Source organism: Erithacus rubecula, assembly GCF_903797595.1.
Source record: "Erithacus rubecula genome assembly, chromosome: 6".
In the NCBI taxonomy this organism is placed as follows: Eukaryota; Metazoa; Chordata; class Aves; order Passeriformes; family Muscicapidae; genus Erithacus; species Erithacus rubecula.
The window spans coordinates 28,809,588-28,826,576 of NC_136688.1; the positions used below are offsets into that span (position 1 = coordinate 28,809,588).

Here is a 16,989-nt window from a genome sequence, read left to right on the forward strand (position 1 = left end):
AGCTGTAATTCATTAAGGAAAATTGCCTTCTGCACTATCCTTACAAGCTATCTTCCCACAGATGTCCTCCTGTCCTGTTGGACAGGAGGCCACACCCCACAGCCTCTCTTCATGAGAGCTGCTCCTCATTGAACTCAAGAACCTTCACGAGCTTTGTTGTCTTCTCTGGACACCCTCTAGTACCTCAATGTACTCCTGAATTGAGAATTCAGAACTGGACCCAGTACTCAGGATGTGGTTTCACCATTATTGAATACAGGAGAAGAATCCTTTCCCTAGTCTTGCTACTATTCCTGATATAGGAAATTTCTGGATGTAACAGCGAGAAGCAGTCATCAAACATGACTGACATGAATGTCTATGGGGTGAGTTTTCCAACTCACCCTAGGTTATACTGGAAAGTATTGGACTTAGTACTGTGTATAAGTTATCTGCATAATCCTTACAGTAACCAAACTGAAGAAAAAATGGGCTAAACTACATTAGACATCTAACTGAGAAACTGTGCATTGGGAACTGCATGTTTTTGTCTGTTCTGAAAAACAAATGCCACAGCAAGGCTGCACCTACAGAACACTTCAACCACTCTTCCAAATGAGAGAAGAGCAGAAGCAGCAAGCTATCATAAAATGCCCAACAACTATAGTGTCAAAAAGGGTTGGAGAATTAATGTTTCTTTCATACCTTGAGGGGCACTTGCATGCTCAAAAAGTCCAGAAGATTTTAAAAGCTGGGCAGGGTATAAGCAGCCCATAGAAAAACAGCTCAGAGCTGTAGTGAAAAGGTAGAGAACTGGGAGAGATGGCATGGAGGAAGAGCTCCTCCTAGTGTAGTCAGCCTTTAAAAGTTGACTTGAAAAATGTGAATCACATTTGAGAAAAGCTGTCTAGGGAAAGGGAAAAGAAGTCTGTTGCTGCAATTTAGTTTCAGTTTAAAAAGGAGGACATGATCATAGTATAACGTGTCATGAACTACTGTCTCCTCCTCAGTACAGGGGTAGCAGAAGCCCTACCTTCCCACCAGAGGGAAGGGGAGCATTGCCATGATGACTTTTCTTTCCTCCTACAAATGCATTTCCCTTCACCTCCAGGCCCAAAGGCTTCCTTCCCAATTTCTACACAAACAAAATACCTGTATTAAACCAGAGAACTGTTTTGGGACATTAAGCAAGGGAAGAAAATCTTACCAGTCAAATATTTTAGAAAATCTGTGAGCAAAATCTGTATAGCCAGGTGCCTCTCCTGCAAGTTCTTTGAATCTTATTTCACAGAGGTGTCGTGACTGTTCCCCAGTCTGCTTCTCAGATATGCAGATACAGCTTTAAACCTACTGTCAAATAATTGTGCATCATCTTCTCTGTGTAACTCGAGGGAGAGAACACTCAGAGGATAACCAGAGATGTGTTCACATATGCTTGGTCACTGACAATTTTCTCAAACAGCAACACAGCAGGCAGCATTACAGCTTCCATATGTTTGACTAGGACAGTAATCACTAGGGAATCAGGGCACTCTGCAAACAGCTCTGCTCTGTGACCTTGGTCAAGTCCCTTGACAACAGGGTGTCTGTTTTCCATCTTGGCTTTGTTTTTGCCTATTTAGTCTGCAAACAGAGGAAGGAAGTCGTGCCGGTCCAACAGACTCATGTGTTGAGCATGATACAGCAGAGAACTGTGCTAGTCTAAGCCTTTTTCTGCTTCTGGAACTTAAAATAAAAAAGGATAAATAAAGCTAAGAGATGATTGCTTTTTAAGAACTGACTTTCACCATATTATCATAAGAAAGTCATTTAAATTGGCAACACTGGAGGAAGAGAAAGGCAGAAGTGTAACAGCAACAACAAAAGAGGTCTCACAAAATCAAAAGGATCTAACATCAAGCACACCAATTAAAATTAAAAAGGGAATGGTAATTAGTTGTCTAAGGGGCAAGCAGAAAGGGATAGTCTGATTTGAAGGACACATGAAGAAATACTTATTGGCTCTTACCAAATAAATACTCAATAGTTAAAAATTCTGCAAATCCCTAGAATTGAGAATATAATGGTAAAATGTTTCCTTTCTAGAACAGATTCCACAAAAAAGTTTCTTCCTCAAAGCCAAGACAGCATTTTGTGAGCATTTTCAGATAATACCTTGCATTCTGTAACATTTCAGATGATTCACATAATTACTAACACAGTGTCAGCTCACTGATACTGACTGCAATCCTCAGGTTTATTACTATTTTGCAACTGTCAATTCTTGCCTTAAAATTGGCAGTGTTCCCCTACTCCTATGAGAATATCTCCCCAAAAGAGACTACTCCAGGAGACTACAACAACAATTCTTACTCACAAGAGTAATCCAGGTATTCAGAGCAACTCTCCACTTTATGCTTGCTGACTAGTGTCTAATTAGTCTAATATATTCTTATTCCTTGGGGTTACTTATGTGATACCTATAACATTCTTTATTGGAAAGAAATGACCTGTGAGCTCTGGAGACTGCAAAACACTTATAGAACAGCATATGCTTTCCTGGGATTAAGGTCCCAAGAAGTTGCTCAATAACAGCACACAAAGGAACCTCCAATGAATTATTCTGTCTGTGTCAATATTCCCAAAGGAGTTGGAGATTTAATTCCAATCCTTTGAGGTTTCCACATCTCACAAAAAAAGCAATTTGAAAGATCTCATAAGGAGGCCTGCACCCTGGTTGGAAACACTTTATTTTTCATGCTGTCCACACCAGCACAGCTTTAGCAAAGCTACTTCAACTTGAGATTTTGCCAGATGCATCTGCTCCAGGGATGGGGTGAGGGGAAAGGAAACTGCCTTTCTGTTGTTTCTAGAAGCTGCTCAGCAGTATTGCCATTGGCTATAATAAACAAATCAAAACAACAGACCTGTGAAAAAATAACCCATCTTTTAATTTTGACTTATTCTTCCCCCCATGCCCCAGTCATCTGAACCATCTGTGGACCAGATAAATGCTTCTGCCCAAGCAATTAACCTTGTTCCTCCTGCTCAGAAAGGATTAAACAAAATTAATAATGAATCCTCCTCAAGTATTAGTGAAGACCTGTTTCACCACACACCTTTACACTCAGAAAAAGAAGGGGGTTTTTTTGTCTCAGAACAGGCAGAAGGCATCTCTCTGTTTTTTGGCTATTTACACATGTTGTGAATCCACAATTATCCATAACCTCCAAAACTATTTTAGAAATATTTAGCAGCAATGTATAGTTTTTTTGAAAGGGAGTGTCTGTACCTCCTACCCTTTCTACAAAAAAGCAGACTGGCCACATTAATAACTGCTATTGTAGGCAGAAGGGCAACCCCACTAGCATGTTACAGCTTTGAAAAACTCATCTGCATTTCCTTTCTGCCCAAACTACAACAAACAAATTGAGGGACTTCAGGGATTATTCCACTTTTAGCCTGTACACATCTAAGAAGATTACCTACCAAGATCAGCTTCCTACTTCATTTAGCTTTTTCTGGTTAAAGGCACAGTAGGAGTCATTCAAGTCTTCAGAGCTTTTATATTTCCCTGTTAAGTTTCTGTTAGATGAGAAGGCCACAAACTGATACAGCAGCAGTATAATAGTCTATGTGAAGTTGTTGTTACAGACCAGATCTTTACCTACATAAAACAAACCTGATATCCTCCTGCCTTTCACCTGTGCCTTTTTTACTGCCTTATCTTGACCTTTTGTTTACTGAATTTGCTGTGGTTGTCCCAGTAGTGATGTCTGGAATCACCAGGCCCTGCCACTCTCAACAGATTTTCCTGCAGTTTTCCCTGAGATGCTGAGATAGATAAAGAAGTGACAAATACCACAGCAGGGGGGCTTTAGGAGCATTGTGATCCTTCACAGCATCCAGCCCCTATTGAGAAGCTGCAATTAGACTAGAAAAATCAAAGTACCTCACAGTGACCAGTAGTGAAAGTGCACTGTGTACCCCTTGTCATCACACTCAGAGTCAGACACCATGAAATTAGCACTGATGGTGCCTGGTTTTAGCAATTAGGGTAGGACATCTGTTGCTTTCAGGTACAGCCCTCGCTCCATCTGTAGAATTCTTCAGTGGAGAAAAGAGGCAACAGGAACCAGTGGATTTGACTGAGATGAGTTTTTTTGCTCAGACAACACCAGCAGAGAAGAGTAGATTTCAGATACTCATCTCTGTGCAGTTGCCAGAAATGGGGGAAAAGGAGTCTTTGCTTTGTGATGTTACAGATTGATTGCACTGATAACCCAGCAGCTGATCTCAACCCAGTAGCTCTTATTTCAAACAACAAACACACAAACCAGAAAGAAAACAAAGCCTGGAACATTTAATTCCTTTAACTTTTTCAGTCTGTGGCCTTTGGCTTTTGCATGGTTTTCATTCTACTTATTTTTAAAGAAATGAATGAGATCCCTATGGCTGTAACTGCAAAGGAAACTGCTCCAGACATCCTCACCATTCTCCCCTAGGAGATGTTGCTGAAGTGTTTCCAGAGGTGGCCAAGTGGCCTGGAAGCCAGAACACACCATCAGAGACCTGGGCAGAGAAAGCAGAAGAATGTCTTCACTGCCACAGTATTTGTGCTTTACAGTTTTCTGCCTGTGAAAGAATGAGACATCTTATGCCCAGCAATTGGATGTTACTCATGCTCACACACACCTACAAGGAACTCAGCAATCTCAAACAAGATCAAAACAGAGACCTACTGTGTCTTAGGAGTGCTGGAGAACAGATGGAAGAAATCTCTTAGTGGATAACTACAGAAGATTTAACCATAGAGGAAAGAAGAGATCAGTTTAATTCTCTTTTGGTGGTGATTATGTTTTTACTTTGAAGTGTGGCACTTCTTATCCATTTTAGTGAGATGAGCACACAGCAGTAATACATTCAAATATTACCCCAATACTCCAGTACCACAAACTCAATTACTATAGAGACTATCCAGGCAAGCATGTTTGTCACTCAGTGTTTGGTTACAATGCTATAGCTGCAATCACATTATCCTCACTCTACATTGACTGCCCATGACAAATTGATTTTACAGACCCATAGCTATTTTTTAAATAAATCACTACAGCAAATTGTATTATATTAACTATGCAGCAAATTAAGCCTATACTTAATTGAAGTAAAATAGGACATATGTACAGCAAGAAGCTCAATGCATGATTAGGAACCTATTAATTGTCTAATAACTGAACTTTTGTTTCAGTGCTCGTTAGGAGAGAGGCTTATAAATCTCCATGAAGCATCAGAATCCAATCCAGTTCAGTCACTGAAGGAATATTTTCCTGGATGTCAGTTTTCACACCAAAGAGGGAAAGGGCATGAAATGAGAACACTCTCAGCCTTGCAAAATAAAATGCACCATAAGGGAAGGTACCACTGAGCTGACAGAAGATAGAGACATGCTGCATTCATCACTGCCTTTCATCAGCTGTGCTGTCATGGCCTCAGTGGGCACAGGTGTATCCTGGGCTGTGTGACTCAACAGCTATATGTATGGTACCCAAAGTTTGATTCAACTGGCTCTCATTCAGCTTCCACTGGGAGCTGTGTGGTTCCCTGACCTCGCACTGGGAACTCACCAAGTCACATACAAAGGCCAAATTATTTTTTTAAAGCTTCTGATTTGAGCTGGCTTCATATTAGGGCTTCCAGCTTGAAATACTTTCATCCCCAGGGGTGTACAGCTGACATACTTCTAACTGGAGCCATCTGAAGAGAATCAAGAGAGAAATGTCTCAGTCTGGTAAAACTTGAGTTACTCTAAATCTGTGGTCACTTTTCAAATAACTAGGCTTGAATGATTATATCAGGAATACAGACAAGTCATCACAGCTGGGAAATGGGCAGATGAGCAAGATGACTTGTTTGTCTTAACTCTCAGTGTTATCTTTAAAATATGTCAGTATTTAAATATATCACTCAACTTGTTACATTGGTGAGGATTCAGAATGAGGTCTGTGAAGTGAATAAAGTTACAGTAAATCAGGCTAAGAACAGAAGCAGAGGTTTGGGCATTCAAAACACAGACCATAAACACACAGTTTTGATTGTTTCTTTCTCTCTGCCTTTAATCTCACAGGGACAAAAAGAAGCTGGGAGGATGAATGAATGTCAGATGCAAAGGAAATCTCTGAGCTTTCAATTTCCTATTATAAACCAGGACTAGAATAGTAAAAAGCAGCAGAGGTCAGAAATGAGATAGAGTGAAAAAAAAGCAGCATTCACCCTCTTACTCCAGGGATAATGGTTTCAATCTGCTGTGTATGAAAAGAGACACTGGGAGAGAAAATCCAGAAAGAGCAGAATGTTTTACAGGGCAAAAGAGGAATACTGTTAATTGTAGTAGACCTATGTATGGTTTGCTCTGAGGTTTTGTAGCTGTAATTCTGCCATCCTACACCGCAGTCTTGTACCTAAACCACAGAGTGAGTGCCCAGGCCATGTTTTGCCATCTGGGAAGAGTCAGAAGATGAAGAACAATCCTGGAGCCATCCAGAAGCCAAGACTTCTGTCTCCATACCCAAGAAGGGCAGATGTTTGGTTTCTGTTAGATTAAGCTTTTGGCTGGAGATTAAGCTTTGCTGAGGGTTAGCTGCTGATCCTAACTGGATAGCTTGCCTTTTTATCTGCCAAAAGTGCCTAGAGTAACACACTGGCTCTTTTTGTACAGTCTGTCAACAATCAAAATAAACACATAATATCAAAACTATGTATTTTAAACAAAATTTTAAAAATAAATAGATTGGTATGGACAGGAATTCTCACAGTCTTTCCTCTTCGCTGCTAATTTCCTCTGCTTAAAAGTGCCTCCATTCCTCCTTCAGCTTGTTCAAAACTTGAAGAAAAAAGGAAATTGCTGACACCAATTCAGCCTTGAAAGTGAGGATACTGAGGGAATCCAAGAAGAGCAAGACTTTCTTCTTATACACCAAGGAGGGAGACTGATGACTTGGTAAAATGAAATTTATCATCTACATGCCACCTCAGAAACATTTCCTAACATTTTTAATTTCTGGCACCATTAACCTCTGTGCGTGAGGGTGGGGGGAACATAGTGGTGCAGTTCATGTTTTTAGGCCAGCTGCACTGCAAAGCCATACTGATGCTCCATATGTCTCTGCAGGTTTTGGAAGCACGTGCTAAAACCAGTTCCTTTCTCTTATGAAGATTTCAGCACTTGAGGTAAATCCTGGCTTCTTTGGTTAATATCCTTTACTTACTAAAACATGGAAATTTGAAGCAGCTTTGTCTGAGGCAGGATTTAGTAATAAGTGAGGTCCGTGTTCCCCTTGGTTCTTATCCAATATTACTGATTTCACCATTCAGTAAGCATAAAACATTCCCTGTCTAATTTAGTAGCATTTTACACAGAGCCTGCAAGCATGAGACACAGAATAACAAAGAAATTAGTCTAGACTAAGGACACCACCTTTTCCTTTCTTTCAGGAAGCAGTTGTAGGAAGGCCCATATCTGTGCTGGTGCACGTTTTTCTCTTGCAAGCCGCTGGGCTGCACAGGCACTCCTTGTTGGGAGTGTCCAGCTCCAGCATCTGCCAGAACCTGGCTGAGTAGCACTTGCCTGTGCTGGGCCAGGGTGGTCCTGGAGGCTACTGAGCACCCTGGCTATGAGCAGGCATGCTGGAGTGGCTTAATCTGCATTTGGGTTGTACTGATACTTAACATGTATTTCAAGACTGGATTTTAGAGGGGCTGGTGTCAAGGTTTGGATTGCTAAATCTCATGTAATTTCTTATTCTAGGAGGGCTTGCTCAGTCTTAATCCTTCAATATACAGAGCAGATGAATTAACAGTCATGAAGGTTTGGGAATAGGAAGAGGGAACTTTTTTGTAAAACTTCATTAAAACATATCTGTCTTGTCAGTGTGTACAGTAAAAACTCCATGAGGGCTTTCATTGCATCTTTGGACATAATTGTCTCCCTTGCATGGTCTTCTGAGCTGTTCAAGTAATGATTTCCTTGGCCAAGATATCTGCATTTCAAAAACACCATACTGTGACAAAGTGCCCATTTCTGCCTGCCTTTACAGAAGCAGACAGTTTACCCACACACAAATAACCTTTTAGGAGTTCAATGAGTAACTGCTGCTCCTCTGCTCAGGCTCAGCCCCCATAATTGGGCTGCAAGGAGGAGCAGGAATAGGGATATTTGATCAATGCTATTGTTATAATAAAAACTATCCCTGATAGAGCTGTAGGTAAAATATCTCTTGGGAGCAGCATTTCTTGCTGACTCCATATAGAAGGCTTGGCAGAATGCCACATGCTTTTCAGATATTTTTTGCTGGTAACAGAAAATTCCTCCTGCAGGGCTGTAGAGCCTGCCCCCTAAAGCCCATGACCCTGAGTGTGTAATCTCCCTGGAGACCCAATGCACATGAAGAAATATAATCTTCTTGAAGCATCTGCTGTCTGTGTTAAAATCTGATTGGGATGCAACTGTCAAATCTCCACTCACTCATTGCAGAATCCTATACAGGGCAATAAAAATGCAATCTATCTCTATTGCTTTAAGAAGGGATATTTTGTTGTGGCTGCAGCCTGAGAGATTTCTGTATCCAACAGACATTTCTCATGGTTTTGTGTCCCAGGAAGGTAATAGCACACAACAGATGGGAAATGGAGCCATTCTGCGAGGTCACGGTCATGGTATCACGTGCAAATCCTTTGCCTGCTGGGGACCTCGTGGCACAAGGGCTGTGCTGGGGAAGCCAGGAAGAGCTTTCCTGCCTGCACAGTGACATTGGCAAGCAGGTCTGGGAGGACAGTCTTGGCAAATGGATCAGTCTGACAGATCAGCTTTCCTGCTGGGCCTGAAAGGGAAGGAGAGATGTTTCTTTTCATAGAAGACACAGAGAAAAGGGGTGTCTCCTGTTTTTTAGATTTCTTTGTATATTTTTCTGAGCCAGTTGAGGACTTGGTCTCTGCTCTGAATACATAGGTGTAGGGAGCAGAAAAGAGTGCTTTAAATGCAGAACTAGCAGGGAAAGAACAATCAATATGGCTTGCCAATGTTACTCAGATCTGCTCGTTTCAGTTTTCTGTATTCCTTTTCAACACTGTAAACTCATCTCCTTGACATCTGCCCTGCCCTTTCTCTCAGTCTGGGTCTTCCCTTCCCCCACTTCTCTCTTTAACACTGGTGTCCTCATTTCCCCTTTTGTACATATGACCCTTTCACTATGCAGGGATTAGTATCTCACTCACAAATATGTGAAATAGATACGCAGATGATTTAATTTGCTGGGTTTTGTAGGGCTAGTGAGATAGACTGGCATGGGGAGAAGGGTATGTTCTAGCAGGTCAGCTGAAGAAAACATCTTGAGTACAGGATGAATAATGTGAAACACCAGCACCAGTCCAGGAGGGACATCTCAAGGGGCAGGGACAAGGTAGTAAAACATAAAGGCTAGGCAAATATGGAAAAGCAGAAGACAAAATCAAAGATGCCTCTCTTTCTCCCATTTGTTATGTATCTTCCAGGGAGCAAGGACAAAAGTGAGGTACATGAGAAAAAAAATGGGACCAGAAATCCACCCTGATTGCAGTGGTTCAAGTTGTTGGTAACTCATTCAGGAAGAAATGCCAGAGGAGCCAAGAATAATGCCGGTCTAGTGAGATGGTGGCAAGCTAGGAGGGAGGGAGAGGTCTGGGATATGAGAAGGAGATGGCAGCAAAAGTTGTGTAACTGGATGGGGGTGCCCAGCTTGGGGACACAGCTGATCTGAACAGGGATTCCTGAGGAGGGGGAGAGTGGCCATAAGGAAGGGACAACAAAGAGCTGAAGATAACAATGCTGTAAAGTCCTGGCCAAAAACAAATTGTCAAATGGCAAGGATTAAGTCACCAGATCCAAAACAGGAAATAAAGATGAACACTACAGTCTAACAGGCAATAAGACCTTGCCAGGAGGCAGGTAGTGAGGCACAGAGGAAGGACAGGATGGGCAATGGAAGATAAAGCACAGAAATAAGGTTTAATGAACCATACATGACAGCAGTCAAGGACAGGCTTACTGCTGGCTTTGCCAGCAGCCATAAGGTTGCAGGCAGCCTTGCTGGGACAGTGTAACACCACAAGCTTCATGCTGGGTGCATGCCCAGAGATCAGTGGCCAGGACAACTGCAGCCTATGCTGCTGTTTGGAGATGTTTGTGCTCCTTTCAGCAGTCACAAAGCCCCACCACAAGCACACTGCTGGGGGCCATGCTACCCTTACTGTGAGATCAAAGGACAGCTGGGCTTTGTCATCACACTTGTCAACCAAAGTATCATTATCATTATCGTGCTAACTCAAATCAGCCCCTGCTGCAGAGCCAATTCACCATCCAGTGACATTAAAAGCTGTTTTGCTAGTGAATCTGGCTACCAGCATCTGGCTAAGGTAGACACCTGTGTGTCACCTGAAGAGGAGTTGCAGAGGGGAGGCCCCTAGTGTGCTACAAGTCATGCTCCACTCTGGTGTTGCTGGCATGTCCAAATCATTATCAGGGATTTGCCTTCCTGTGTGGCAGACAGGGCTGGATGGAAAGGGAAAACAAAGGTACCTCTTGGACATTTCAGTCAAGCTCTTTCATTGGTGAAACAGAGGTGGAACATGTTTACTCTTATCCTTGAAAATTTCAAGAAACTTTTTTCGATGCTTACTCCCTCTGATCACTTACAGATCTGGTTAGGGGCATGCTTTCATCAATGTGACAACAAAAACACAAGACCTGGCCTGGACAATTTGCAATGTCAAGATCCAGTGACAGAGACTGGAGACAGCAGACAGATCCAGTGGCCAAAAGATGGTTTGGTTGATGCCTTACCTGAGAAAGAGGAGGCTTTGACTTAGCAGGGTGCACACTGCTCTCCTGAGCAATAATAGAGTGCATACAGACTGGAAGCCAAATCCTATCAAAGGAACCAGAACATCCCCAAATGATAACTCCCCTTTTTTTAAATATGAAGCAGGACAGTATGGTATGTTTGCCTTAATTTGATTTAAACACCATATGTAACACATGTTTGAAAAACCTAGGCCTAACTTCCCTCTGTGAGCTGACTGCTCATTGATTAGAGCCTTTCATCCCCTGACACATCTAACTGAAGCCATACCAAAGCACACAAACACGCAGCTTGCAAGAAGGTCAAGAACATTCAACTTAGATCTTAACCTTTTTGATATGTATTTGGGCTTTATTTTGGATATTCTCTGGATTTCATCTGCTCAAGAAAGTGGCAGTGAGTGGGCAGCTGAACGGGGGATGGCTCTTCTTTGCTGGTAGAAGTTACAATGCAGCATGTATGCCATCAGCTATGTTTGTGCATCTAAACATACTCATTATGTATATACACATTTATGTGAAGGATGAGGTGAACTTATGTATTAGTGTACATACACTGAAACTCAAAGAGATTGACCAGAGCAGCTTTTTGCTGAATTTAGCCTTGAAAGCCTATTGTGTACCATTGTGTGGAAGGTAGAGCAAACACACTGAACAGTAATTGCATACTTCCTGTTGTACTTGTGCCTGCAACTGCAACACTTGTGGGCTTCAATGCAAGGTACAGCTCATCAGCAAGTAATTAACACAGCATTTTTGTTCAACTGCCAAAGGTGGGGTTCAGACTTGTAGTAGGGAGGCTTGAGTACCTGTCACTGCAGCATGGGCTTGCAGTGGAGATAAAGCATGGAAAAGGACAGGATACCCCAAAGGAGAAAGGAGCAGCAGGAAGGGCTGTGGTATCAGATGAGTGGTCTGACAACAGAAACAGCATCACAGATAAGCTCTGCAGTAACTGCAACACAAGCTGATAGAGCAGATGGTCACCTCAATTTAGCCTTTAACATAGCTTGTTGCCCCTAGCAATATTTACCCAAAAGTACTCTACTGATGGAGACGGGATTATGTAGCAGACAGAGGGAATCAGTCCTATTTTATACAAGATATAGGGCTGCCTGTCAGCTCTGACAGTCCCTTCACGTGCTGGCTTTGACTTGGGCAGACAGAGCAAGGTCATGAAATACATAACCATTTCTGGGACAGCTTCACATGGTGGAAACCAGGTAGCACTTTCCCAGTTTCCCAACTTTGTTGACACGTTTTTGACTCACTCCACAAAACTGCAAACTTGGTTAAGAGGTTAAGATGTTAAACTCCCTTTTCTCTTTCTGAAATGACCTTTTGGGAACTGTCAAGACATGTTCATCAGCTCTTGATCAGTGGTATTTTGGGTTAATTCTGACTCACTTCAGTAATTCTTCAGAAGCAAGAATTATTTCATTAGTTTGTGAAAAGCACTTCAACGATCCTTCAGTGAAATGTGAAAATATTATTATCCTCATTCTCAAAATACTAAGGTAAAGAACCACACTGAAATAGCAATACAGAAATGTTGCAAAGGTGATTAACTACAGTGGAAAGCAACATTCTTCACTGGAAAGTGTCCCATATTTGAAAGGCCAGACATATCTAAGCATATGCATGTCTCACCTATTTAATAAATGTCTTAACTGCACATTTATGTATTTTTATTAAAGAGAAAATTGCTTGTATTTCCTTCTCTTTCTTCTGCATTATAGCATTAAGGCAGGACTGAATGCCAAACAACAGTATAAACAAATAGCATCACCAGATACTTAAATGTCTTTAGCTCCTAAATTGACTAAAGCATAAATACAAACTGACGTCAAACATTTGGGATTACCATTTAAAAATTGCTATTTTCTGAGACACTAATGAAGGCCATTCATAGCAGAAAATTCAGTGCCTACAATAGGAGGAGTGAGTGCCCAGACTCCAGAGTAAGGAGCCAAATAAATGGTCTGCATCTCTTAGAATAAAAAACCTGCCAATTTGCTTTTGACCTATGAGAAGTGCCAGATACAGAGAGTATGAAGAGATTGTTTCAACCTAACTCTTGAAGATTTAGGAGTGTCACCACCAGTCCTTGCTCTGTCACCATTATCAGCAGTGTTTTTATCACCCCCTCTGCTCATCACAGTCCTGGTATGGTGGAAGCCCAGGATGCCCATCCTGGACGTGCACAGCACACCCCATGCAATGCAGAGTGTAGTTGTGTGATGATACTGACCTGCTCCAGAACTGTAAAAAGTTACCTTCCACATTTGGTCTTCAGGGTCTCCATTAAACAGCTGAAATCTCAAACAAATAATAGCACAAGTAAGACAGGAAGCAGTGATGAAGCCTATATAGGATCTCTGTCTTTCTCCCTCTTAAGTATGGAATTAAGAGTACATTTTCTAAGGCAAAATGAAGTCCTGAGTAGGCATTGGTACTGTTTCAGGTCCTGAAGTGGTATAGCCACATGGCAGCACACTGAGGAGTGTCTATTCTGCTGCTCAGGATGATTAACTCAGCAGGATGGAGCACAGCACTATGTGGCTTTTAGGACCTATTTGGCTTAATGAGCATTAGCTTGCACATCCCAAGATGATGTATTTTTCCACAAAGTTGTAAGTTGGGAATCACCTAGACAGAGGACTGGAGATTTTGAACACTCCTAGTTTAAAGTTCAAGCAATCATACACTTTGGTGAAAGCAAACATTTTCGTTTCTACAATTAGTGAAGATTTCAGGGGGAATAAACAGCTTTGTATTTGAAGATGTGATGCCTTTGGTCACAAACTAACCAGTGCATTCCCAACAAAACAGCACCTTTTCCTTCTGCATCTGTGCTAGTTGCCCAGGGGCCAAAAGCAGAATAGGTACAGGGACACCACCTGCTTCTGTAACTTCCCCTCTTGTTCACAAAGCAGTTTGACCAGTGGTAAAATCCTTAATGAGCAAACCATTGCCATCCTAGAAGATGTAAGCTACTCCACATGCTACAAATTCACCAGGAGGTCTGCTGAAGCCTTGCTTGTGATGAGCCTGAAGTCCAGAGCCTTACAGTTCTTTAACAATCAAAGTTCTCATGCCCAAGTGGAGACAGACCTGTTTTAGCATAAAACCTTGAGTGCTGCCAAGGCCCCTGAGCAGCTGCAGAGCTTGCTCCATTCTCTGGGACAGAAGGTGGAAGGAAATGTCCCTTTCCCAGCAGCTGGCTCAGGACTCACCAGGAGGAGTAAGGTAAGACAGGATCAAAGGGAGGCAATTTGCCAAACAAGGACAATGCTGTTTCTGTTCTCACTAGCTCTGTGACCCACAGTGGTCTTTAGGTGCCAAAGCAGCTGGGTAAGATGACACACATTACTGATAGCTTCTGGTTTGGTAAGGGCCATATGAGAAGAAAAATTTCCTTCTACAAAAGGGGATGGACCACAGAGGGATTTGGTAGCTGCCAATGTGCAGGAAAGAAGGGTAAGAGAATATTCTCCCCCTCAGGTGGTTCAGCTGCATTTTGCAGGCAGAAATGAAGGAAGAGCTCAAGTCTGCAAGCCTGCCCCTTGAATACAAAGCATATTGCATGTATTCAGGGCCTAGGATAAACTAAAATAGAAAAACATTTGTTTCAGTTCACATCTTGGTTGTGGCTCATGTTTTGTTTACAGAAAGGGCAGAAGTTTCCATGAGAGAAAAAATTTCCTTTCTTTCTCTGCAGCTTTTGGAAAACCAGTCAGCAGCAGAGCAATGCTACTAAACTCAGGACTTCAGTCACCTGCTTCCTAATTCTCAAAGCAGCTAAAGCCCTGCAGTCTTTTTTTACCTTTCACAGTCACAGGACTAGTCAAGCAAAATCCTGATTGGATTATTCTTCTTTAATTATAAAATGCACTCAGACCAAAGGCACAATAGTACCTGGTACATATGTACACATTTCTCTCAATTAGAACACAGAAGACCAAAATGCCATCTGGTCCTGCTGTAGACCAAACATTCCCCTCTGGCAAGATCTTTGGAGTATGAACAGATACCACAGTAATGCTTGAACTGCCTCTTGTGTGACCAACACCAGACTCTGTATTTATTTATCAGATGTTTTGAGATCCTTTAGAGTGGACTGTACATAAGATAAGAAAGAGAACAGAAGCAAAACTGGAACCTTGGGGAGTCCATATCCCACCACCCCCTGGAAAAGAAAGGCAGAGATCAGGGTCACTTTCTCTTTGCTGCAGTTAGGACAAGATAGATAAATCACAAGGTTTTTTTATTGCTGGTGAACTCAAAACAGGCAACTTTAATCTACTGAGGAAGATACACATACAAACAAATGTTAGGCCTTGTGCGTTTTTTTTCTTCTTAATTTAAATGTCTCTTCAACTTCAGTCCAGCTCCCCAGCTCTCACTGAGCTGCCACTGAGGTCTTGGTAACGTGCTCTGGGCAGTTCTGAAAGATGTTACAAGAAGCATCACATGTGTTAAAAAGGGAGATTTTGCAGAAAAGACAAAGCTCTGACAGCAGCCATGTTGCTCAGAAAGGAGAAGTCTGGCTAATCCTGCTGCATTAGGTATGTGGTATTATACATAATTAAATTATTTAAGAATTTGCCAGGTCCTTTTCTGTTTCTGGTGTGCAAGCTGCAAGTAAAGTGCACTTCTGGGTATAATAACCACTCTATGAAGATGCAATAGCTGGGCAGTACACGTCAGACACAGTGGAAAGCAGACTAAAACAGCTGTTTCAATGAAACAGGCAATAAGAATAATGCCCTAGGATACTAGATGCTGCTGGGAAACCCTTCCATATTTTGAGCAGTTAAATATTACATCACTCAGCAAAACACAAAGAAGTGTCATTTATATGGGACCTTCTTAAGTACAGACAATAACAGACACGACTGCTATTGCACCCCAGGTTAGCTCTGTGAGGGCAGCCAGTCCTCCACACCACATCACTAACTCCTTTTAACCTTTCCAAAGAGTTTTGTAACAGCTAAGGAGAAAGCAGGGATCCTAAGGATCTTTTGGTAAAGCTGAGGGTTGTACATGATGTGGGGGTGGTGTAGGAGGCAGCACAACACTACATTTAAGCTATGCTGTGAGAGGACAACCCAGCTTTAGACACTGCATTTGATGACTGTGACATAACCAGGGCCTAAATAGTGGGATCCCAACTCTCATCTGCACCTTGCAATTCTGTTCTGCTCCAGTAGACCTCATGTACATTATCCCACACACAAAGCTCTTTTTTTTTCCTCCATGTACAGTTTCAGGTGACTGCTTTGCCTGGGTCTATACTCCTGAGACCAACAAGGCTGATAAACTACATACTGTTCCTCTGATTTCATAACACTGGCAACACAGCATCAGAAGAACTATCTGTTCAGTGTTTGTTCTCTTTTAATTTAGTGAACTATAAAAAGGGAACTCTAAATACCCACCTAAGTATTCTCAGTGATTTGGGATACATTGCATACCCAGGGCAAATTTGATTAACCCCTTGTCACCACTGTTTTCACGTGTCCACTGCCAGCAATGGATGCCATGTGAAAAGGGGAAGGAATAAATAATTGCTCTCTATAGAATACAAAAAAGTATCAACACTGCCCTGAGCAGAACCAAGAAGCAACTCTACACACAGGGATGGCTGTGCCAGGGCAAGGAGCAGGTTCATAGCTGAGCACCCCCTACCAGAGACAAGGGACATACACAGAAATGGCCCAACTATTTCTAAAATAAGAGTGGAATCCTACAACAGATTTGCATTTCAAGCCAAATTATCCCTGGTACAGCTCTGCTGACTGTGGTGGAAGAACAAGAAAAATTAATCTGGCCTTATGGGACAACTCTGGCAAACCTTCTCCATAAATCAGTTCAAGAGTGAGACATTTGACAGCTGGAAGCTCCATGTTTCTTGCTAACTTCAAAGGCCAAGACTTGACAGAGTGAATTACAAACTTGTGGCTGCCACCACCAAACAGCTTGCCTGCATTACAACTGTCCTTGTTCTCCATAAGTATTCCCAATAGGTTAAATTTCAAACTGTCCCTGGTGCAGGTAGGTCTACAGTGAAGCCACAGCAGTCCCTCCTGTTCCACCTCTGTACTGCTGCTTTCACACCCTAACTCAAAGCCTCATTC

At 42.1% G+C, this 16,989-nt stretch overlaps 1 protein-coding gene across 1 annotated transcript in view; it reads right to left on the reverse strand.

Annotated features, from left to right (window-relative positions):
- Positions 1-1,047, reverse strand: part of RAD51B (RAD51 paralog B) — a 355,720-nt gene extending 354,673 nt beyond the window's left edge. Inside the window, exon 1 of the mRNA XM_079309682.1 lies at positions 1,013-1,047. Coding sequence (XP_079165808.1) covers positions 1,013-1,044 — 32 coding nt within the window. The 5' untranslated portion in view covers positions 1,045-1,047. The remainder of the gene's footprint in view (positions 1-1,012) is intronic.
- Positions 1,048-16,989: the final 15,942 nt, after the last annotated feature.